Genomic DNA, 25,019 nt, shown 5'->3' with positions numbered 1-25,019 from the left:
GCTATACCAGTATTGTCCTTATTTAATAATATGAATAAGAAAGGTGCATTTTGTGAACTGTCATCACCTGCAGTGCAATCTGTAAGATTTATCAAAGATCTTCAATGAGGTTAAACTATCATCTACATCATGGGCTCTGGTTGTCTGAGCTTTAAATGATGAATAAACATTTGTGCTACACCTACAATAATTATATGGGAATGCTACTCTTTCATGAGCTACCAAATGACCAAAATTTTGTTTTTTTATACAAAAGGTTGCTTAAACTCACATAAAGGACATGTGTGCACAACCTGTACTGCTTGACATGTATTTCTCTTGTCTTATTTTATCATTATGAAATCATGATACATGTATTTTCAGTGCATTGAATGAAATAAATGTGCAGATACAAGAGTCATACAGACCAGGTAAAGGACTAACCTTTGATAAATGGCTATGTTGCAAACGATTATGCCTAAGCAACTCTGCCCAGGTACGTGAGGAGGAATCACATAACCAGGATTTCCCATCCATTGCCCAAATCAATGCCAATCTCAGAAATTAATTAAAAGGGGGAGTTACCGTTTTAAGTTTTGTTTAGTCCTAATTTCTTACAAATTTTACTGCACTGGTCCCCACACATACATGCATTCAGAGTTTTTTCACTCACATATAGGTCTGCTATCAGTCTGTAACCAGTATGAAGAAAACAGAAACACAAATTAACGGCGAGGAACAGACACGTTAATGAGATTAAATATATGTATTTTCACCGGCTTCTAAATTCAAATCGAAGCGCACAATTTAAAATATGATGATTTTAGTTTCACAGTAATTTGTATAAAATGTGAAATAATCTATAGTTTTAATAATGACTACTTCTGTCTAGAAAGCTTAGTTTTTTTACTCAGTATGTTACAAAAATTGCCAAATACATACTGTTTGTGCTGCAAAATGATTGTCCGCCATGTTTGTTCAAAAATACTAATATCCTAATGAGATGAGGTCAATTTAAAAAAAGCTACGCATTTAAAGAAATGCTGACTATGAAGACTTGTAGACCTTAACTGATTGACATTTACATTAATAACCATGAAGCTGTGGTTTCAGTGGCTTCAGATGTGGTCTCACAGACATATCATGACTTTCCTGTAACAGGGTGATGTTAACCTTTGAATTTCCTTTTGGTTTATTCTATGCTACGCTAGAATAAAAGAGAGGATTGAAAGGAAATTATCTTATATCATGTACCCTCTTATATTATGAACTGCTCTCAAATACCTATGATGAATGTAATCATTTAATTACCTCTTTAAATAAGATGATCAACTGCTAATCCTGCCATACAGTATTAATAACACTGGGATCAAATTTAAATTACATTTTTTTTTAATATAAGTCACTTGTCTCACTCAGAGGTCTGGATTGGTCGATCATTGTAGGCACATTGCATTCTGGCTATCATAGTCTTCGGCTGCAAACAAAAAAACAAAACAGAAGATATAATCCCAATTAAGTCAATGTCATTTCCAGCACCGATAAATGTGCAGATTCTGCACATCTTTATTTTAATAAAACTTCTACATTTCATTAACAGGTCATTCAGCTGTGCAGGAAACTTCTGGAACATTTGTGTCATCTACCACTATCTAACCAGGATTATGGCTACAGCGTACGTGAACAAACTGTTTTACACTAAAAATGTTATTATTTCAGAAAAGGACAAATGCTCCTTTCTTTCGGAAGAACTATCTTTCTGTACTGTTAGATGCTGAAAATTAAATTGCACTGTCAGTAATATATTTTGCATCCTATATCACACGTTTTAAACTGATTATGGAACTTTGAAAGCACAACATTCTGACCCTATATAGGTCCTATAAATTCAACAGATTTCCAGACTCATAACAGACTGTACGTGATGTAATCCAGAAGAGTAAATTCATCAGTGAAGGTCGACCTCGACGATATCGTCTCCTCACATCCAGAAGTAATCTTGATGAAAAAGGCTCAGTGAGAAAATGGACATTTGGACAGCGAGATGTCAAAATGCAAAACAAAATCCTACTGCTGGTAGGAGAAACTGGAACAGGCAAAACTACTCTGATCAATGCCATGGTAAATTATATACTCAGGGTGAAGTTTACAGATAAAGTGTGGTTTGAAATTACAGAAGAGGGAGGAGATAATCACATGTCAGATCAGTCAAAAAGTCAAACAACTGAAATCACTGTGTAGTGAAATCTGTGCCCAAGGCAACCCAATCTGTCTCACCATCATTGACACTCCAGGTTATGGAGACACCAGGGGAACAGAATATGATAAACAGATCACTGAGAATCTGTACAAACTGTTTCACAATGATTCTGGAGTGAAAGAAATTGATGCAGTGTGTCTGGTAGTGAAGGCATCTGAGAATCGACTCTCTGACAGACAGCAGTACATCTTTGATGCACTTTTGTCCTTATTTGGTAAAGATATTGAGAACAACATTGTCATTTTTATCACTCACTCAGATGGATTGCCTCCAACAATTGCTCTTAATGCCATCAAGAAAGCAGGGATTCCCTACAGGAAAGATGAAGAAAATGAACCTGAGCATTTCTTATTCAACAATCATCAAACTATGAAGAGGAACCCAGGATATAACAGAGTTCCCCAGACAGCTTGGGAACAAACAGAGGACAGTTTAAATGTTTTTTTTTTTTGCCTCACTGAAAGAAGAGAACAGAAAAAGCTTAGAGCAGACTGAAAGTGTTCTGAAAGAGTCCAAATGACTTGAAGCCTGTATTTCTAATCTACAATTCCGCATTGACTTTGTAGAGAGCAAACGTGAAGAACTGTCTCAGACTCAGAAAGCCCTTGAGGAAATCCGAGAAAAGATTAAGAGAAATGAAAACTTTACTTTTACATTCACCAAGTGTTACAAAGAAAAAGTTCCCATTGAAAATGCTTCACGGTGGGACAGAAAGGCCACCACTTGCTCTGTCTGTGAGGAGAACTGTCATGAGAAAAACTGCTGGAGCGCCTGGAGTCCTGTGTGGTGTACCACTGCACTGTATGTACAGGTAAATGTCACTACACTAAACATGTCAGAGAGGACAAGAAATATGTTACACACAGTGAAGAGATTACAGTGACGTTTGATGACTTCAAAAGACAATATGAAAGCAGTAATTCAGCATCAGATATCATGTTTGACTCAAACGCCATTGAAAATGTTAAAAAAGAGTTTGAAAGCAGCTAGAAACAGGAAGAGGAGAAGACAAGCCTGGAGAAGAGACTGAAAGAAGAACTGACTAAGAATGAAAAGGAAAAAGCTGAGCTGATGGAAGAAGCCTGCTCCATCGTCATGAAACTGTCTGAGATTGCTTTAAAGTCAGATTCTGCTTTCATTGTTCAGTGTCTCGACTTATTGATCCCTTGAGCTGAAGAAACTGGAAGAGATGTCCTTGCTCAGAAAGTAAGAGAGCTGAAGAACATTCATCCTGAATCACAGAAAAGAGTTCATGCTGTAACGGGGTATGCAAGAGCAGGGCTCAGTAAAATTAAACATGCTTTTACTGGTAAAAACTGAATTCATTAGATTAAATATGGCCAGGTAATATGTAATGAAAGAATTATGAACATATCTGAAAACCGCAGGTTTTGTTCAGTTAATAAACTGCATTGTGTTTATTCATTAATGTTGTTGTTCAAGACTTAATCTCTTACTTTGTTTTGGTAATCATTTAAACTTGAATCAAATTAAAGTATGGCAATGGAATTTTTCTAAAAATTAAAACTTTACCTCACACATACCATATTGCTTGTGAAGCTATACTGTTCATGGAAAGATGTAAACCTGTTTTTTTTATTCATTTGATTTAGTTAATTAGCTTCTATTGTTAATTCCACTAGTGCTAATGTTCTCTGTGTAACTATCTGTTTATCTGACTTTCTCATTAAATAGTAAAAAGTGTTTTGATTGCAGTGAGCCTGAGTCGCCTCATTTTGACACAAACGTATCAAATAACATTCAAACGTCAGTAATTCATTATTATAATAAGTGAAAAGTAATACTACTGCTACCAACAACAACAACAACAACAACTATTATGGTTTACAGGGTAAACTAGCAACTTGTTTTTGAAAGCAAAACAAATAATTTCAGAAAAGGGCAAATACTTCTTTCTTTCCAAAAACCAACTCCTGCACTGTTACTGTTACAAATTCCAGCATTTTCACACAAACAGTTTTATTCCCAGTAACATATTTCCATTCTGTTTCACAGGTTTTAAAAGTTACTTTATTGAATAATTTTGTAACCACAAATTTTATGACATTTTTATCTGTCCATTGGATATAACAGATGTCAAGGGTTATCACTGACTGTATGTCAAAGCTGCTCAGATCCTTATACTTGCCCATTTTTCCTGCTTCTAACACATCAACATTGAGATCTGACTGTTCTCATGCTGCCTAATAAATATATCCCACCCCCTGTACAGGTCCCACTGTAACGAGATAATCAATGTGATTCTCTTCACCTGTCAGTGGTTTTAATGTTATTGCTGATTGGTTTATATCGGTGTAAGCTAACCAGGTAATTTTAGCATGGCAGATATTTAAGCAACACCTAACACAATTAACCCTGTTATATATAGGGATATTAATGGTTTCTTACAAACACTATCTAACTCATTCAAACTTATGTTTTCCCTTAAAAGCTTCAGTAATAAGAGAGTCAAACTTTATACTTTTATTTATTGACTGATTTACTTACTTACTTATAAACATTATATAAACATGTCTGTGTATATAAGTGAACAGCATGGTGCCATTAACCTCCATTGTGCATTTTGAACCCTTATTTGGGACGAATTCACCATCTTGCCAAATTTGGAGACTCCTTGGAGCCAGAGCATGCAGAGTAGAAACAGCTGGGTGGAAGTCGTGCACTTATATTGCGCTTTTATACAAAGCACTTTACACTGTGTCTCATTCACCCATTCACACACACCAGTGGTAGCAGAGCTGCCATGCAAGGTGCTAAATTGCCATCGTGTTCAGTGTCTTGCCCAAGGACACTTTGGCATGTGGAGTCATGTGGGCCGGGAATCAAACCGCCAACCCTACGGTTAGTGGACAACCCACTCTACCACCTGCGCCACAGCTGCCCCAAGTGGCAAGTACAGTGATGTTACTAAGTATATAAAATGCTAATTTGTATATGTATATATTATTGATTTGATAATTTGATTTCAGTAAATTGATTTGACCATTGTCAGGAAAAGATGTTGATACTGGTAAACAGTGTTTAACATGTACACTCAACACTCAACATTTACAGATTTTTTTTTTTGTTTCACTTTTGAAAAACAGTTATATTGTCCATCCACATACACCGTCACTGAGCAGCAAATATAGCAGTAATATATTTTAGTGTTAACTCATGATTAATCAGAAGGTGTTATTTTCATGAACCATCCAAACCTTTGACTTCACTTTCTTTCATAGTAGTTAAAGCCTCATTTAGGGGATCAGTCCAACACAACACCCACACAACACCCACACCATCTACATTCCTTTAATACATCTTCTATTCTTTCATCTTCAGTAACCACTTTATCCTGTATTACCCTGTATTTATAAAAATTTATTATACAGTATATGTGGGCAATTTCAATACTACTACCTCAGCTTAATGTTGCACAGCATTATACTGCACAAAACAACCGCAAAGTTTGCACTTTATCCCAATTACAGTCAGACTGCTGTTGCCACCTATCTTTATATACTTACATTATATTTTTATACTATTTTAAATACTTTTTCATTTACTAAATGTATACAAATAAATTCTGGTCTGCTGTGTGTAAATTTCACTGCACGTCGTACTGTGTATAGTTGCGTGTGAGCAATAACCATCCATCCATCTTCTACCGCTTTATCCTTTTCAGGGTCACGAGGAACCTGGAGCCTATCGAAGGGAGCATGGGACACAAGGCGGGGTACACCATGGACAGGGTGCCAGTCCATCACAGGGCACACAATCACACACCCATTCATACACTACGGACACTTTAGACACGCCAATCAACCTACCATGCATGTCTTTGGACTGGGGGAGGAAACCGGAGTACCCGGAGGAAACCCCCGCAGCATGGGGAGAACATGCAAACTCCACACAACACATGGCCCTGGCGGGACTCGGACCCAGGACCCTGGAGGTGTGAGGAGAACGTGCTAACCACTAAGCCACCGTGCGTCCAGTGAGCAATAACATTTACATTTTAATTTGAAAAAACTTGCATTAATGATGTTATGTTTTCACCCATAAAACATAGAAAAAGTCACATAGCGTTTTTATCATATTCTAACACTGATTACTTAATATTGCTTGTTATGTATGCACAATTATCAAAACAGAATGGATAAAATTAACTTTCAGTCAGAATTATCATTTTGGTGTCTTCATTTTTGGTGGAAGCAGAGCTTGTTTTCTTCCATGTCAGCGTCATGAGGTCTCATTTATCAAAGCGTGCATAGAACGAGCTTTAAATTTGTTTAAGGCCAGTTTGGAAATGTAATGTAATGTAATACTGCAAGTAAATGCATCTCCATATTACAGAAAAAATAAACAATTTGGGGAGAGAATTAATGCAGTACAGAGAAATAATGTAGTCAAAACTAGGATACATTTAAAAAAATACATGAAAAAAAATTTGGTTAATTGTTATAATAATTATTATTATGTTTTAGAAATCACAACCCACCATTAGCTAGCAGCAAGTTATTATATTTATTATTGTGTTATGTATAGTTATTAGCCTGTTTCATTGCTTCATTGAATTGAATGCCTCATCTAAACCTCAGTAACTCAGAACTGGGGTAGAAATATTGTCAACTTGGGCCTAATGTGTTTTGTTGGTGGAAATTTCAGGAAAATTTGGCTCTAATTAATAGACAAAATTTTGTTGTACACATTTAAAGCATGTTTGTCTGCACTGTACTGAGTGGGTTCATGGAATTTATTTTAATGTTAAAGGTGCACTACGTAAAATTTGTGAAATTTGGAATCTAATGGTTAAATGGGTGGAATAATATTGAATATAATTTTAATTATTTTTTACTCATTGATCCTTCCCCATTTCAACCCATTTAGACACATCTTGTGGTCTTGATAACTTATGGTGGTTCAACTATAGAGTTAAAGGTGAATTCAAGGTGAGGTCGTAGTGAAGTTGCAATGGTAATTCCCCATCAATAAGAAGGAAAAACCACAGAAAAAACATTGTGAATGCAATTCCAACTCGATAATTACGGGTAGTCTCCTCATCTACCAGTTCTTTCCCCATTTATTGAGTGACATCAAATCAACATGCCCGCTCACACTGTGAACAGTTCAGTATAAAGTCCCCCTTCTCCTAATTTTAAATGAGTTTGTAGCAGTATTGGCTTTAGATCTGTTGATATACAGACACAGTACTTGGTTAAGTTTATAACACTGACCATACTAATCGTTTTGAGAAGGTAATCATCAACGTTATACTTATCGCTAATGTTAGCCAGTTAGCTTGTTGCTAAAACTACTTAAACTACTAAAACTACATAACATGCCACCAATTGAAAACTACATAACATGCCACCATAACATGCCCCCCCAGCAGGTGATTAGAGAAAGGTTTGAGAACCTCTGTTACCTGTGTGAAAGCACCCTTACACTAGAGGGCAGTAGTCACGATGCTTTCTACCAGCACAGAGAAGAAGAAAGCTTCATGTGGAGAAAGAATCACCTGATTGTTTTTGTCAGATTTTAAACTAATCCTCAGTTGAAACCCCGCAGCTGAAGCATGTCGTGGAGGTGTAGTGTCCCCGGCTGTGGGAAACGCAATCAGGCCAAAGCTAAAGACGTGGTTATTCACCGTTTCCCTGAAAAAGACTTGGAGCTGTGCAGTAAATGGTTAGCGGCTATCGGCAGAGATGGGACTAAAACCGAGAGGAAATACGCGTCTTTACGGGTGTGCAGCCAGCACTTCAGTCCTGACGACTATCAGAGGGATCTGAAGGCGGAATTATTGGGATGTCCGCCAAAAAAGGTTTTAAAGAAAACAGCAATTCCGACTATTTTCCACACAAAACGAAAGCAAGGCAGAAGACCCTCTCAGACTCTCAATAAAACTCAACCTCAGGTAAAGCAGCTCTTTTATTTTCTCTTGTTATATGCGCACATACATGAGTTGTTTTTTTATTTGGCTCATTTTATTCAGGGGAAACTTTATCTGCATTGTGTGCAGTAGAACAATATTATAGTATTCATTAATATTTAACTATCAGGATTATTATGATTTTTATGTGTTCAAATCGAACCCGAACGTTACAGTAAACAGAAAGCATACATTCCCGCGCGGCAATAACACGTCATCAAACAGCGCCAGAGCACCCGCCATTTTAAAAATTCAAGTCGGTCATAATGTTTTGCTTTAATGCACACAAAGCCAGCTAAATGAAGGTGTTCTGAGGGATGGTTTAAAAAGCATTATTCACCGCTGCTTAAATATTGTATTCTCTCTGAAAATAAATCATGCAAGAATGCTTCAAGTTTCAACACCACACACTGATAAATGACATTTCCTCACTGAGATCTCCACCAAGCTTTATCTATGAAGACATGTTTACCGGTGACAATGCAGAGTATAACCTGACGGACCAGAATAGAACTGTGTGTGTGTTTGTTTAGCAGTTCATAATCACAAGGGATGTTTTCTATCACTGTTTATCAAGAACAACATCTGACAATACGCTATATAGACGGAAGTTTGTGGAAACCTGACCATCACACCTGTATGTGGTTTTTCCACAAAGTTGGAAGCACACAATTGTATAAAATGTCTTTATATGCTGTAGCATTGCAATTTTACTTCATTGGAAGAAAGAAGAGGCCCAAACCTGTTCCTGCACAACAACGCCCCTGTGCACAAAGCGAGCTCCATGAAGACATGGTGTGTCAAGGTTGGAGTGGAAGATCTCAAGTGTCCTACACAGAGCATTGACCTCAACACCACTGAACACCTTTGGGATGAACTGGAACTAGAGCCTCCTCACCAGTTCAACATCAGTACCTGACCTAAAAAATGCTCTTGTAGCTGAATGAACACAAATCCACACCGCCTTCCCAGAGGAGTGGAGCTTATTATAACCGCAAAGAGAGGAATCGATCTGGAATTTGTTGTTCAGCAAGCACATATGGGTGTGATTGTCAGGTGTCCACAAACTTTTAGCCGAACAGTGTATCTAGAGTTCAAATGTCAGATTAATGTTTAACTCCAGATGACTATCAAGATACTGTAGATCGCCCACCAAGACGTTTATTGAACGAAAAGTTTGTTCCTTCAGTCTTTCCTAAAGCATAACCAAAGCACGTGTTTTGTAAGCATGGTGTCAGTCGGACCAATTTGGTCATCCTGCTGGAACGGAAGGATTAATATTGCATTACATAACGCAAATGACTGATGATTTGTTCATGACTTGGTGGTATATTTTTCATGACAATGAGTAAAGCAATAAGCTACAGGAGGGCACGTGAACTACAGTGACTTAAAATATAAACTGGTGACAAACACACAAAACATTACAGTATCATAAAGTATATTATCAATAACATTCGTAATAAACAATTCACACAACAGTCTGTTAGCAATAAGCTTTGGGTGCTGAGTAAAATAACTGGCAGTACGACGTTTTTCAAATTGGAGCATTAATACAGAATTCAGTTGTTGTAATGCGGTCGCATTTATGTGTGTATCATGTATGTTACAATGCAGCTCAGCTGATTTCAGAACAGAAACTATCCACTTGTTACTTTTTATTACAGATGTATTATATTTGTTTTTTTAAAGGTGTCATCTGAAAAAGAAAACGCACCAACTCCACTCTCAACATGTTCTGAGTTGGAAGAGATGTCATGGCTTAAAGGTAGAGAATTAAGTTCAAAGCTTGTTGAATGCAATACATTTGCGTACTTGGACTGAACTGGATAGTTTTTAATATTTTACCCCCCCCCCCCCCCCCCCCCCCCCCAGCTATTAAAAGCCTTCAGATTTCTCAAGGATCTAACATTTTTAAGTAAGCAACCCAAGTCATTTTAAGTTCTCCAGCTTTTTATTCTCTTGGTTATTATGCTGTGAGTTTATTGAAAGTGTCTCGTGTACCTGTGTACGATTCCAGGAGTCGTGAGGTGATTGTGAACACACAGTGTCTGCTGGAGCTTTTCCAGTTCTGCTGGCGTTGTCAGAAAGAGTGCTGTATTACCATTGAGGGCAACGAGAGGCAGTTTTCAGTCACGCAGGACTGTCAGAGTTGTGGACACCACAGAGACTGGAGGAGTCACCCGCCTTCAGCCGAACCTGCACAGACCTTTCATAAAGAGGTAGAACATACACGGAAGCACGAAGAGGTGTGTATTTATGTAATCAGCTACTCTAAATGTCATTAAGTGCAGAAGCAGTTGTTCACAGAAAGCAGTACCACATCATAAATACGTATTAAAACGGGACAGGGCTGAGCACCGTGGACTAAAATATTTTGGTTGTTGAAAACATCTTTCTATCCTGCAGGTTGTGATTCAGACTGGGTCTTCAGGTAACAAGTGCAATAAGCAGAGCCATGACCAAGTGTTCACTGGAAAGGACGGGTCTTATTTATCTAGTGATGATGAAGAAGAAGCAAGTCTGCAGGAAGAGGAAATTAAGAGGAAAAAGAGGAAATCTAAGGGGCAGGACAGTTCAGATGAGCAAGAACTGCATTTAGATGAAGAGGCCACAGACTCCGATGTGTCCATGGATGAAGATCTGTTCACAGCTTTAAAGGAGGACAGTCAGGGTAACCTTGTGGTGTGGTGTACACAATGTGGGACTGAGGCCTCGCTCTCCTGTTCTGTCCTTCGACACAAAAAGGTGTTCTGCTGCGCTCGGTGTGGTGCAGGTGACGACATTCAAACACGTAATATTGAATCACTTCCTGTTCGGTTTGATGACGTCGCCGGGTTTCAGAAACATGCTGAACAGGAGCACGGAGCCAAACCTTTCTATATACTGTGTCAGGACTGTGGCAAGTTTGTTACAGCAAAAAAAGAGCATGTATGTGAACATAAAATCAAATTTATCGTCTGTCCGGAGTGCGGGAAAAGGTTCCTCACCGAGGGCGGTCTAAAGACGCACCACACTCAGCTCCATTCGGATTACGATCACCCGTGTAAATACTGTCTGAAGGTCTTCAAAACCAAGTCTGCGAAACTGGAACACGAGCAGACTCATCCTAAAGAAAGTCAACCATACCGCTGTCCAGATTGTCCAGAGAAGTTTGACAACATTCACAAACGCAATAACCATGTCAAGTCCCACCGAGGTCCACATAAATATGTGTGTGATGTATGTGACAAAGGCTTCAGGGATATTAACAGGCTGAGGAGGCATAAGCTCATCCACTCTGGAGAAAAGCCTTTCAAATGCCAAGTGTGTGAGCGGTCCTTCAACCGAATGGAAAACCTTGGTGCCCACATGCGGGTCCACACTGGAGAGAGGCCTTTTACATGTGAGCAATGCGGAGAGTCGTTCAGTCACAACATCAGCCTGAAGAACCACAAGCAACGACACCATGACTCGAGTTTGACTCAAGAGAAAGAAGTGCTAAATGATGTAGAGAATACGGTGATGAATACACAGGTAGAGGTTCCATAACTGTTATGACTTTGGTCCAGGCTCTAAACATGAACAGTATATCTCTACGGAAATCCCAAAGAAACTGAAGATCAGTCTGACTTTTTCTATCTGCAGACTATGTGATAATTTTGAAAGCAGCTCTGTTTGCTATCCCTGTACTAACTTAATGGTATTTATAGAGCATGGCCTGTGTACTGTGTACCAACATGACTGAATGTTTATTCATGAGCACTGCTGCAGTGATTTTGTAAGACACTTGAATAAAGCAAACATTTTTAAGCAATTTCTAATTGTGACAGCTTTTCTATCCAGCCATTAGAATTATTTCAATACAGTCTTCTTTGGCCAGTTGCATTCTTAAAGACGAGCTGGAAAAAAAAAATGTTAATGTCTCCTATGTAGGGAGAATTTTGGGACACCCCCCAACTGAAAAAAAAAAATCCAAAACAATAGAAACCCTTATAGAAGATGTATTGGTTTTAATGGGAATTTAATTGGTTTTACTGGAAATTGTAATGGTCCCTATTGGTCTCTGATACCATTTAAGGACTGGTAATGGCTTTAATGTTTAGCTGATGGATTGTAGTGGAAACCATTAGAATTTCTATGATGGTTTTTGTTGTTTTTCCCCCCCAGCAGGGCCTGTACATGTCCAAAAGTATGTGGACACATGATCAGGACACCCATATGTGCTTATCTAATTATTTTCCATTCATCTATCCATCCATCCATTTTCTGTACCGCTTATCCTTACAGGGTCATGGAGAACCTGGAGCCTATCCTAGGGAGCATGGGGCACAAGGCGGAGTGCACCCTGGACAGGGTACCAATCCATCGCAGGGCACAATCGTGCACACACATTCACACACCACAGACACTTTTGCACACGCCAATCAGCCTACATTGCATGTCTTTGGACTGGGGGAGGAAACCGGAGTACCCGGTACTCTGTGGCCGGAACCGAACCTCCAACCTTCTGCTAACCACTAAGCCACCGTGCCCCCATTTAATTATTTTAATTAGCAAACTAATTAAGTAATTGATATATAATTGAGGTTAAGTGCTTAGAAAGGGTCAAATATGGAAAACAAAGGAAGTAAAGTTCCCTGTATTATACCGCATCACGCAGTCAGAAAAGAAGTCAAGGAAAGACAAATGGAGAGTAAAAGATGGATTTAAAACTCAGAAATGAGTAGAGTTAGTGTAATAGTAGTTTTTCACGTTTTTAAAACAGACTTTGGTCTGGAAGGTTTTTATTTTTGATGGAATTGGCAACCCTGCCTGCATGTGAGTGTGGGAAAACTGGGTATACTGGTCCAGCTGAAACATGCCGTGGAGGTGTAGTGTCCCCGGCTGTGGGAAACGCAATCAGGAGAAAGTTAAAGGCGTTGTTATTCACCGTTTCCCTGAAAAAGACTTGGAGCTGTGCAGTAAATGGTTAGCGGCTATCGACAGGGATGGGACTAAAACCGAGAGGAAATACGCGTCTTTACGGGTGTGCAGCCAGCACTTCAGTCCTGACGACTATCAGAGGGATCTGAAGGCGGAATTACTGGGATGTCCGCCAAAAAAAGTTTTAAAGAAAACAGCAATTCCAACTATTTTCCAGACAAAACGAAAGCCAGGCAGAAGACCCTCTCAGACTCTCAATAAAACTCAACCTCAGGTAAAGTTGCAGCGTTTCCTCCGCAAACATCGTGTTTACTGTTATGTGGTTCAGTTTATTTACTCTGGGAACACGTTAGCCTGTATCACACAATACTCGCTTCGTGAAATAGAAACGTTTCACGTGGAAAAACTATTGGTAAACAGAAGTAGTCAGCTCCTGCGCGGTAATATTACGTCATCAGGGCGCGCCAGAACACCCGCCATTTTTGAAGGACAAAGATTGAAGAAGCTTCCAGAGGAGCTAGGAGCGAGGATACACAGGTGTATCTCCTCCTCCTTTACATCTGCCACAATTACAAACTAAAAGTCCTTTGATGATGTGAATTTTGTGGGAAATATAATTAAATAGTAATAATATGCTTGCAATGAGCATTGTCGTTAATTGATCCTTGCATGTTTGGATATGCGAAGCTGCACAAAAGATGTGTTAATTATGTATTGGTTCATTAAATCATTGTTGAATAACCCAGACATTTCACATACCATCAGTGAATTTTGCATTATTAAGAATGTTATTAATCAAACTCCAACAACATAACGGCACATCCCGGAAATACGGTGACGTCATCCATCTGCGCACAGTCATCATTAATCGACGTTGCTTTGTTTGACCTGGTGATGGAGAGAGTGACTGTTTTCCATTTGAATTGCTTCGATCCCTCCCTCCTCGCTTCCTAAGGGGGTGGAGCTAGGACAGTGGTTTTCAAAGTGGGGGGCGCCAGGGGGCGCCCGGGGGGCCTCAACAATTTGGTGTGAAAAAAATAAATGTATGTTTTCTCTTTCTCACTCTCAGACAACCACACACACACACACACACACACACACACACAATCAATTCCTAATGTAATGTAATGTAAAGATGTAATTATTAATTTTTAAAAAAGGGGGATATATTCAGAAGTCTGTATTTTTAATGTGTTTTAAAGACATCTTGCAAAAGGGAGGCCTTGGTCAAATGTTAATGCCATTTGGGGGGCCCTTCCCTGGAAAAGTTTGGGAACACCTGAGCTAGGATGCAATGAAAGGAAGCGAGGAAAGGAAATGAGGATGCACAAGTAAGACATGAGAAGCACCCACTACATCCGCCATGATGGCATTGTCATGTGACCTTCAACGCCATAATATGGTACAAAATGCGGCAGCCACATCACTGTCTGACTCTAAAAACCGCGAGCACGTTACACCTGTTCTCACTTCTCTTCACTAGTTACCGGTCAAGTTCCATGCTGATTTGATTTTTTTTAAATGTAGCTTTTTGTTTTTAAAGATTTGCATGGACTTGCTCCGCAGTATATTTGTGATCTTCTCACCACGTACACTGCTTCAAGACACCTTCGATCATCCAGTCAGTTACCACTCTCGGTTCCTCGTTCACGTTTTAAGCCTAAAGGTGACCGGGCTTTCTCGGTGGCTGCTCCTAGGCTTTGGAATAGTCTTCCTCTTCACCTCAGATCTTCCCTTTCCGTTTCTGTGTTTAAATCCTCTTTGAAGACCTATTTGTATTTTTTATGTTTTAATTGATTGTGTACATTTTTTGTTTTTTTTTTGTTTACTCTTTTAATTTGTTTTAATTCTGTTTTATATTTCTTGTGCAGCACTTTGGTTTCAACATCTGTTGGTTTTTAATGTGCTTTATAAATCAATAAACTAAATTAATCTGAACTAATAACCACTAAAACTTAAAGAACCTGTCAGAGTAGAGCACCTGCACCGTCCTCATGGTAAAATGATTTATATGATGCTTACAACGTTTGGTAGTACAGCACAGCGGAGACTACAAAGAAACGACGTTTAATACCTATAGCACTTACACTTAAAAAGCGCAGACGTGCTGCCTTCTGCCTGTTGCCTAATGGGCTAGCATAGTGTCATAGTGTAGCATACTGTGAGACATCTATTCACATTTTCAAGCGTGCTGTACAGTAAAGGGATAAAATCTGTACCTCGACCAGAATCAAGTGTATAATCAATCTGTCCAAAGTTTTCCAATAAATCAGTCTTTGCTTCGAAGAATTCACGCCACACTGCGCAGATCTGTTGTCGTTCGATGTCTTGTTGAATGTCGGTTTCCGAGATGATTTCCTCTTGGTCTTCTATTGCATCACTCGTATCTATAAGTCACAGAACATGTGAAAGAGCTTTTATTTATTTATTTTTTGTGCTGTGTAAATAGAAGGTAAATATACAACAACTCACCTGAAATATCTCCATCGTAATCACTGTTAGTCACGTTTCCCTCAAATTCTGAATTTGATACAAACAATGTTATATTCACGTATGAATGACTTTTACAGCATGAAACATTCATAATTTTATGTTATGACTTACGAGTGGAACTTAGATTCAAAAGGTCCTGAGTGGTTGTTTCGGGAATCTCATCATCAGAAATAATCACCAAGCTGTCTATAAAACAGTAAAACATACTTTTAATAACTTAACATTCTCATTTTAGATCACTACATAGATCTAAGAGACAAATTTTAATTACCTATACACTAGAATCAGATGAGCTTAACTTGGTCTTGCACTGTAATATAAATGTAATGAATATTTACATTTTAGATAAAGTATCGTACCAGATTACATAATGACCAGATAAGGATGATGATTTTTGTACTCAGAAAGATTACTTCTAAGTTTATATCAATATCATTGCCTACTGGATAATTACATAAACATTGTATTTCAATTTATATTTAACTATTAATTGATTAAAAAACAAATTTTACCTGCCGAGAAATCCATGGTGTCTGGAAGTAGTGAAGGATAGACTCTGGAAATTCTGTTGAACTTTGCCGATGTTCAAACTTTCGAAGTAGTGAAGAACTGACTGTGGAAATTCGGTCGAACCTTTTCCGATGTTAAAACTTTCGAAGTGCTCGACTTTATAAACAGGTTCGTATGCATTCGAGTGTGTGTGTGGGGTGTGTTTGTGCTCGGGAATGCATCAGAACGGGGTTTTACGTTGTTGACCTTTTGACCTAGGCCTGACTTGGAGTGCTTCATATTCTACGTGAAAGGAAAAGATCGTGTGTCCCGGGACCGAGAACTTGAAAAGCAAAACGGTTCCTTTTTCTGCATCGAAAAAAAACCCAGCTGTATGTCCGTTTGACATTACCCAATATTGAATCTTTTCATGTTCTAACATTTTTTCTATTCTTCCCAAAAAAGGGTGAGCTTTTTTCGGCGCGTTAGGACAAACATCAGCCATGTTGTAAGATCGCACACGTTGTTCTAAGTACAGAGTATTATAAAACCTAGAGGGATGCTCGACTTTTATAAGCAGGTTCGTATGCATGCGTTTGTCTGTACGTGCACGTGTGTGTGTGTGTGTGTGTGTGTGTGTGTGTGTGATATTTTTGTTTGGATGTTGGATACACATGGCCGCACCATGTATGGTAACGTTTCTGTCACGAATGGATGTGAACCAGATTTAACATAACTATATATAATTTTATGACCTACCTCAGAGAGTTTCATATTCTATGTGAAAAGAAAGAACATGTGTGTGCAACTTGTGTGGGTGGAAAACACATGGCCGTACCATGTATGGTAACGAATGGATGTGAACCAGATTTAACATAACTATATATATTTTTATGACCTACCACAGAGAGTTAGAAGTACCATGTGTGCAACGTGTGTGGGGCGGAAAACACATGGCCGCACCATGTATGGATGTGAACGAATGGATGTGATCCAGATTTAACATAACTATTAATATTTTTATGATCATGACCTTTGATCTAGATATAGAGAGTTAGAATGTGTATCTTTTTGACCTTTGACCTATACCTGTCAAAACTACGGTTACAATATATACAAAGTATCTCTCTCTAGTAAGGGTGAGGTTTATTAATGCATTTATTTATTTGAGTTCTTTTTAACTACACTCACTGTCCACTTTATTAGGAACACATTAGGAAAAATGCATAAATGTGCAGGTGTACAGGTGTTCCTAATAAAGTGACGGTGAGTGTAGCTATGGGCTATTTAAAGTAATTTTACTAAACAATATGTATGGGTTTGCCGTCATTTCAAGTTTTAAATCATTTAAAATCTCGAAATCGTGCCAACTTTTTTGTATCTGAAAAACATGCTCCAGCTGTTATTAACCTCTCCTGCTTTTCTGACTGGTGTCTGGAATTTCCTTTTTTAAAATGCAAATGGTTTTTCTTTACATCAAATTCTTGTCAATTGAGACTGAATCCTAACACAGTTAATAAGCTCCGCTGTCTGTCTGAGGAGAACACGTTGGTGACCTGCAGCTAAACACAACAGTCCTATCCTGATCATGCTGAGAGGTTTGACTCTTATCTCCAGGTGTTGTGTACAGAGAGTGTATGTGGACGCTGTTACTGGGAGGTTGAGTGGAGTGGGAATAAAGGGGTTTCTTTAGCAGTCTCATATAAAGACATCAGCAGGAAGGGAAACGGTATTGAGTATAAGTTTGGATTCAATGATCAATCCTGGAGATTGTTTTGCTCTCCAAATGAATTCATATTCGGTCAAAATAACAGACAATTTAGTGTCCCAGTAATGCCCAGCTCCTCTAGAATAGGAGTGTATGTGGATCATAGGGCAGGGATTCTGTCCTTTGTTGTGGATAAAAAATGTCATAAAATAAACATAAGGGAGGTCCAGATCCAGATCCAGGTCCAGTAACGGTGAGAGAAGGGACTGACGACGGGCACCGGCACCTAGACATACAGAAGCGGTTTTAGTCAGAAGTGGATAAATTGGTAAAACACTTTAAAGATCTTTATGGGTTATTAGTCGAAATAGTCGAAAGAAGTGTACGAGCTGAGGAGTGCTAAAACACACACACACACACACACACATGCTCGTACAGTCAAGGGCGGGCAAGTAGACACAACATACGCACACACTCTCTCTTTCTCATACACACACATGAATAACTTTAATAATATCTTATAGTAATAGAGAAACTCTATAAAAAAACAGAATAGTAGGATATGCAGGACAGTAGAACTGTAATGATATTAAGAAGTTGGAAGTACAGTAAACCGCTTTTCAAGTAGTATAAATATATATAAAATAAGAAATATAGTGCAAATATGAAAATAAATTATAAATGAGAAGTACAGGAAAAAAAGGAAAATATAACTTACTCATGATTCAGATGGTGAAGATTCTCGTCTCGCAGGGAAAGCCTTAATTTTTAGAGAACCATGAAGAAAGCCAGTTATAAGGGTGGCTGCCCCCCCCTCGAGATAACGATAAGACCAAGGTCCCTCCCGGTTGTTTAGTCGTCTTGCTTACGTCATTTTTTTAACCTAGGGAAATGGGAATCTTGGTTTTTGAAAACCTAGGTAAAAGAGAACCCTGGTTTTTGAAAACCTAGGTAAAAGAGAACCCTGGTTTTTGAAAACCTAGGTAAATAGAAACACTGGGTTTTTGTTTCCTGGGTTGTTGGAAATGCCTGGGTTCTGATTTTATGTGTAAAGTAAAACCCCTGGTTTCAATTCTATGGGTAAGTGAAATAGGCCTTTTCTGGAAACCTATGGGTTATCTAGTGTGTAAATACAGTATAAATACTGGAGCTTAAGCTCAGGGTATGGGGGATCACTTCTGAGAATTCTCATCGGTGTGGATCTCGTGTGGTGGAATGGAACAATAAAGCTGGACCCTTGCTTCTTCTCACTCACGGCTGGTGTGTTTTTTCTATCTCCAACTGGGCTCAGAGGTAGATGTGAGTATTGGCTTCTAAGTTGAGTTTTAAATGTTTTTGGGTAATAGGCTAAATTCGAGCCAACACCTTCTACGGCGTCTCTGACACAATGAAGCTCCTCCACAGAGTTCACACCACGTTCACTCAGCCTCTTTACCCCGGGTTTATGGTTTGTAAAGGATCAAGGGTTAAACTATGTCATTTAAAATAAATCATTTTCAGAGCTTTGTGATACCAGTGGATTTTTGTGTGTGTCTGTTTCTGCATGCAGTTTGATGGGGGTTACCTCAAAACAACAGTGCACTGCAATAGCAAAAGAAATATACGATGAGACTATGTGAATAAATAAATAAATATCTGATCTGAGACAAGAACTGACATCTAATAAACTAACGTCTTCATAATTTTTTAGAAAATACAGTTTTATAGTGAAAACAAATGGCATTGCTACAGATAAAAATAAATAAATAAATAAAAAGTAAAACCTTCTCATCAGGCAACACTGCTCCATTGTAGAATAGTAAGAACAGTAGAAATTAGCCTTTAAAAAAAAAAAAATAAATCTGTGTTTAAAAACATGAACGAGTCTCACAAACATTATATTACTGTTACGCCACGGGCAGCAGATGGCACACCGGCACGGCTTCTGACTGGTCACGTGACTCTTTTGTTTTCGTTCGCTTCCCGCTTGTACACTGAATTAAGTTTGATCATGTCTCTGATTTGCCCAGGTGTCCATGTTTTGGGTTAATTAGGTTTGTTATTTAAACCCCCCGTGTGACTGCGCACATCGTGCAGTATTATAGTTGGAATGGTTTGTGTCTAACGGCTGATGCGGTTCCCGGTTATGTTTGTCTACTGTTAATAAAGACTTTGACCTGCATCCGCTTCCGGTCTACGTTTCGTAACAATTATCTGTGGCAACATAGTAGTTGTAGCTAATAAATTGATCATTTATTGTAATTATGATGATAGTATGGATCATGATCAGTCTGTAAACCTAAATATACAAACCGCATAATGGTACAGTGTTGGTTTAAGGTAGCATGGATTTTTACTATTTCTAATAACTGGATTATCAAATAGATTTCATTAGTTAAAATAATACAAGTTAAAATAAGAAGTTAAAATAAATTTACTCCTCACTGCTCCTCCTACGTACTTACTCCTACTATATTATTATTAATCAATCTTGTTATATTACTTAAATTTGTGATATTCTGGTGCTTTATTACAGACAGACAATTGTGTTCAGTGGAGTCATGAGGAAACAAGCTGTACACAGCAAATATAAAGTCTTTGTGTTGCTCCTAATAACATTACATCTATTTTACTCTCACACATCAGTATACTTTCTATGTATAAATCATATTTTGAAACATTGTGTAATGCAATATTTTTGTGTCTTTTAACGTTAGTGTGTTGTTTGGTCTTGAATGTATTTCTTTTTGGTTGTAATGACTGCAGAGAGTCTTCCCTGGGGCATGTTTTATCAATAAATGTTATTTAAATTGCAGAAATCCTATGGAATAATATTCCGGTTTGAGAACTAGATTATTTCATTTGTTATTATATGTATGTTAGTGTCCAGCAGAGGACAGCACATTATACTACAACACCACCTCTCTGATCATGTTAAAGCCTCCTACACTGTATGAGCGTGGGCTGTTGGGAATAAAATGTAGTGAATTAACGGGTGAAATGGTTTATGTAGAAATTGTGACTGTAAAAAGCACATTCAATACAAATAGTAGACTAATGTCATTGTATAAATATAAAAATGCTGAAGCTTAGGGCAAACACCATCATTACCTGGCTGTCACCAGTGAAGTCAGGGAGACTTTGATGCTGCTCCTCAGGTCGAAGAGGGACGGGCAGGGGCTCGGGTACACACTTAATTGAGAATTGATGCCATGGGACAAATGTAAATTAAAACCTAAAACATAAAATAAAAACAAAGTCTTGCACAAAGGGCACTTATCTAGTCATAGGCCAAAAGGGCAGGTGCTTGAGCACCACCTTAGGTCTGTCTGTGCACATGCTTGTTCTTTGACCTTTACAGCTTGAATCTGCTCATTAGGTTCATCAGGTCTAGTAATCTAATATAAATCAATACACAAAATGTACCAGGATTGCAGATTGTGTTATTTAATGCAATGGCATTAAAGTTGCTGCTGAAATGTACTTTACTATAACTAATAAACTTTAGTATAATTGCAGAACTGATGTCTTATCATTGACTTATTTAAAAACAAAAACAAAAAAAAAACAACCTTGACATTCTTTCTTTTTTTCATTGTTATGACTAATTTGACATCCATAAGACATCTCATCAGAACCCTCAAATTATTAAACCTAAGAATTTTGTGGTTACATTAGCATTTTTCACCAGCTTCTGCTTTGAAAATGATTCTGAAGTGCACTTGCAACAGCCAGTATTTTCACCTTTACACTTCTGACTGTGAGGTCTGTAGCTCTGTGGAGGGAGTAGGACATAGTCTTCATCACTTCAGAATAGACGCTCAACCTCTGTTCCCCTGACAATGGACAGAATGTATATGCTTTTTTGTTTTTTAGTTCTGCAACATAAAACATTGAGGCCTGCTGTCCATGAGTACTGAGTAAGAACAATCAGTCAGACAAGTCCCTCCCAAATTTTCTTTGAAAAATACAAATTACACTCTAATCAGTCATGGAGGCCAAAGCAGGACAGTGCGAGTGATGTTTATTTGTTTATTTATTTGAATTATTTTTAACACTGTCACATACTGTCCACTTTATAAGGAACACACGTACACCTGTACATTCATGCAGATATCTAATCAGCCAATCATTTGGCAATCGCCTTATTGATGAGAGAGAATGGAGGAAAATGACCAGACTGGTTCGAACTGACAGGAAGTCTACAGTAATTGAAATAATCACTATTTTCTAAACAAACAAACAAAAAAAATTCTGAAATACTCAGACCAGCCAATCTGGTACCAACAACCATGTCACGGTTAAAGTCACAGAGATCACACTCTTCCCCTATCCTGATATTTGATGTAAATGTTAACGGAAGCTCATGACCTGTATCGGTATAATTTTATGCACTGCACTGCTGCCACATGATTGGCTGATTGGATAACTGTATGAATGAACAGGTGTTCCTAATAAAGTGGACAGTGAGTGTATTTTTAAAGTAATTTTAATAAACACTACGTATGGGATTGTCGTCATTTCAAGTAATGTATTGTACGGTCTAGTAATCTAATATAAATTAATATACAAAATGTACCAGGATTGCAGATTGTTTTATATGATGCAATGGCATTAAAGTTGCTGCTGAAATGTACTTTACTATAACCAATAAACTTTAGTATAATTGCAGAATTGATGTCTTATCATTGACTTATTTAAAAAAACAAACAAACAACAACCTTGAAATTCTTTTTTTTTTTTCATTGTTATGACTATTTTGACATCCATAAGACATCTAATCAGAACCCTCAAATTATTAAACCATAGACTTTTGTGGTTACATTAGTATTTTTCACCAGCTTCTGCTTTGAAAATAATTCTGAAGTTGCACTTGCAACTTGTTGACTATTTGTTTAGTTTAAATGGTGATCAAGTCGGTTCTCTCACACAGACCTGGCAACTCTACTCTTATTTTATCGGAAACGAAAGTCAAACTAATCTGTATCTGTTCAGTCCGAGGGCAGATCTGTTTCATATCGTTTCCCCTTTTCTTCAGACACACCTGTTCTCCACACGGCTTTTACAGACTGAACCAGGAAGTGTGAGCTGCTGTAAGTGACTGTGTGAGTTTATTTTTCAGTAAAAATGGCAGAAGCGAATATTTTAGGACTTCAGGACCAGTTCAGCTGTCCAATCTGTCTGGATCTACTCAAGGATCCAGTGACTATTCTCTGTGGACACACTTTCTGTATGGCGTGTATTAATGGCTGCTGGGATCAGGAGGATCAGAAGGGAGTCTATAGCTGTCCTCAGTGTAGACAAACCTTCAATCCAAGACCTGTTGTGGGTAAAAACAGCATGCTGGCTGAAGTAGTGGAGACACTGAAGAAGACGGGACTCCAAGCTACACGTCCTGCTCACTGTTCAGCTGGACCTGAAGATGTGGAGTGTGATTCCTGCATTGGGAGAAAATCCAAAGCCATCAAGTCCTGTCTGGTGTGTCTGGCCTCTTTCTGTGAAACTCACCTCCAGCCTCACTATGAATCTCCTGCCTTTAAGAAGCACAAGCTGGTGGAAGCCTCCAGACGACTCCAGGAGCAGATCTGCTCTCAGCATGACAAACTGCTGGAGGTTTACTGTCACACTGAGTAGCAGTGTATTTGCATGTTGTGTACTATGCATAAACATAAAGGACATGATACAGTATCAGCTGCAGCAGGACGAGCTGACAAACAGGTAACAACATCTTACAGCTGTCTTTCACAACCACTCAAGGACACACACCTTTTTTTATTTTTAAAAATTCATTAGTAAATAAATTTAGCTCAAGTGGAATTGCATTAGTGCAATGTCTGAAATTTCATTTAGCCATTTTCAGAATTTTCTCTCATATTATTCCTTTTACACACGGAGGGTGATTTATGTGCTGTGTTTCTGTGTAGAAGCAGTTGTTAGAGATGCAGGGAAAATTCAAGCAGAGAATCCAGGACAGACAGAAGGAGCTTCAGAAGCTGAGGAATTCTGTGGAGACTCACAAAGTGAGTTTGGAACTGCAAGAGCTGATTCAGGATCACTCAGATGCTCCTTTTTCATCTAGTCACTGTCTCAGTAGCTGTGGTTCCAGTAAAAGAGTTGAATAAATAACGTGTGTGTGTCTCCTAACAGCGCTCTGCACAAACAGCAGTGCATAAAACTGAGAAGTTATTTACTGCTCTGATCAAATCCATTGAAAGAAGACGCTCTGAACTGACAGCACTGATCAGAGCTCAGGAGAAAGCTGCAGTGAGTCGAGCTGAAGAAGTCATGAAGCAACTGGAGCAGGAGATTGCAGAGCTGAAGAGGAGAGACTCTGAGATGGAGGAGCTTTCACACACAGAGGATCCCATTTATTTCCTCCAGGTAACAGCACTGAATGTATATTCACAACATAGTAGCTCCTAATTTAACACTTTTTTACAATTTCTCATTTTAATAAGTTTGGTGTGTCGTACATTTTTGTCTACGATCAAAGCTCATCCTGTGCCACACAACAGCTATGTAATGTAACTGCTATGTATATCCATTCATAGTTTTTGTTTCCTTTTCTATATGTAGAGTTTTCAGTCTGTCTCGGCCACTCCTATATCTGAAGTTGTACCCACCATGAGTCCTCATCTCACTTTTGAGGATGTAGTAAAGTCTGTGTCTAATCTGAGAGAGAAAGTAGAAGAATGCAGTAAAGAGGAGTTTGGAAAAATATTAGCTGGAGGTAAGCACTAGCTCTGAATATTACATTATCTACAAATACATTTCGCACAATCAGTTTGGTAGGCATTTGTACAAGAAAATGTACACTTTCAATTAACTGCAACTAACAACCCTGAATGCTACACTTTTTAACCTTGCCTAGAACATGAAGAAATTAGCTGGGTTATGTTTACACACAAGCCCTCCCTGCTCACACATCCAGACAGGTTTTCTACTCTGGCTCTGAAGCAAAGCCATCAGATGGCGCTATTGAGTTTGTGTACTGAAGTAGACTTAGACATTTACTTGGACACTGGATGTGTTGTGCGCCCCTTATTGATGCGATTTACGTATATGATCATAAAAGGGGTCATCGTTTAATTAATATACACGTAGGTTGTCTCAATAGCACACAAGTTGAACTTTTCAAGATTAGTTGACCCACACCACACAGCACGGAGCTGCACAGGATAAGAACCTCATCTGGAAAATGATATCTGCACACAATCCTCTGCTAGAAACTTCTAGACGTGCTCTAATCTGAAGGCGCGGTGCAATCAATAATC

General features: G+C 38.4%; 2 protein-coding genes and 2 pseudogenes across 3 annotated transcripts; all 4 read left to right on the top strand.

Annotated features, from left to right (window-relative positions):
- Positions 1-380: 380 nt before the first annotated feature.
- On the top strand, positions 381-2,918 carry LOC108267253 (uncharacterized; annotated as a pseudogene).
- Positions 2,919-7,707: 4,789 nt separating this feature from the next.
- Positions 7,708-11,967, top strand: LOC108268222 (zinc finger protein 708). Of its 2 annotated transcripts, none has more exons than XM_017473059.3 (5): positions 7,708-8,156; positions 9,864-9,939; positions 10,047-10,089; positions 10,192-10,393; positions 10,581-11,967. In XM_017473059.3, the coding sequence occupies exons 1-5, from the start codon at positions 7,818-7,820 to the stop codon at positions 11,700-11,702; spliced, it is 1,782 nt and encodes a 593-aa protein (XP_017328548.1). In that variant the 5' UTR covers positions 7,708-7,817; the 3' UTR covers positions 11,703-11,967. The 2 variants fall into 2 exon arrangements, with proteins under 2 accessions (XP_017328548.1, XP_017328547.1); XM_017473058.3 differs by having other exon boundaries at positions 7,709-8,156; positions 10,192-10,420.
- A 1,044-nt stretch (positions 11,968-13,011) lies between these two features.
- LOC128633109 (cytolytic toxin-beta-like) lies at positions 13,012-19,675 on the top strand. The gene is made up of 3 exons (XM_053681845.1): positions 13,012-13,350; positions 17,628-18,011; positions 19,121-19,675. The coding sequence occupies exons 1-3, from the start codon at positions 13,012-13,014 to the stop codon at positions 19,253-19,255; spliced, it is 858 nt and encodes a 285-aa protein (XP_053537820.1). The 3' UTR covers positions 19,256-19,675.
- A 3,065-nt stretch (positions 19,676-22,740) lies between these two features.
- Positions 22,741-25,000, top strand: LOC108268261 (E3 ubiquitin/ISG15 ligase TRIM25-like; annotated as a pseudogene).
- Positions 25,001-25,019: the final 19 nt, after the last annotated feature.

Source organism: Ictalurus punctatus, chromosome 7, assembly GCF_001660625.3.
Source record: "Ictalurus punctatus breed USDA103 chromosome 7, Coco_2.0, whole genome shotgun sequence".
Taxonomy (NCBI): Eukaryota; Metazoa; Chordata; class Actinopteri; order Siluriformes; family Ictaluridae; genus Ictalurus; species Ictalurus punctatus.
The sequence above is the reverse complement of the archived record's forward strand: the minus strand, read 5'-3'. Positions and strand labels throughout refer to the sequence as shown.

Bases quoted from the DNA above. Each gene is read 5' to 3' on its own strand.
- LOC128633109 (XM_053681845.1), top strand. From the start codon at position 13,012: ATGCCGTGGAGGTGTAGTGTCCCCGGCTGTGGGAAACGCAATCAGGAG. The intron at 13,351-17,627 runs GTAAAGTTGCAG...TGCAGCTAAACA, and splicing joins TCAATAAAACTCAACCTCAG to CAACAGTCCTATCCTGATCA. The intron at 18,012-19,120 runs CAGTAACGGTGA...ATAGGCTAAATT, and splicing joins TCCAGATCCAGATCCAGGTC to CGAGCCAACACCTTCTACGG.
- LOC108268222 (XM_017473058.3), top strand. From the start codon at position 7,818: ATGTCGTGGAGGTGTAGTGTCCCCGGCTGTGGGAAACGCAATCAGGCC. The intron at 8,157-9,863 runs GTAAAGCAGCTC...GTTTTTTTAAAG, and splicing joins TCAATAAAACTCAACCTCAG to GTGTCATCTGAAAAAGAAAA. The intron at 10,421-10,580 runs GTGTGTATTTAT...TCTATCCTGCAG, and splicing joins ATACACGGAAGCACGAAGAG to GTTGTGATTCAGACTGGGTC.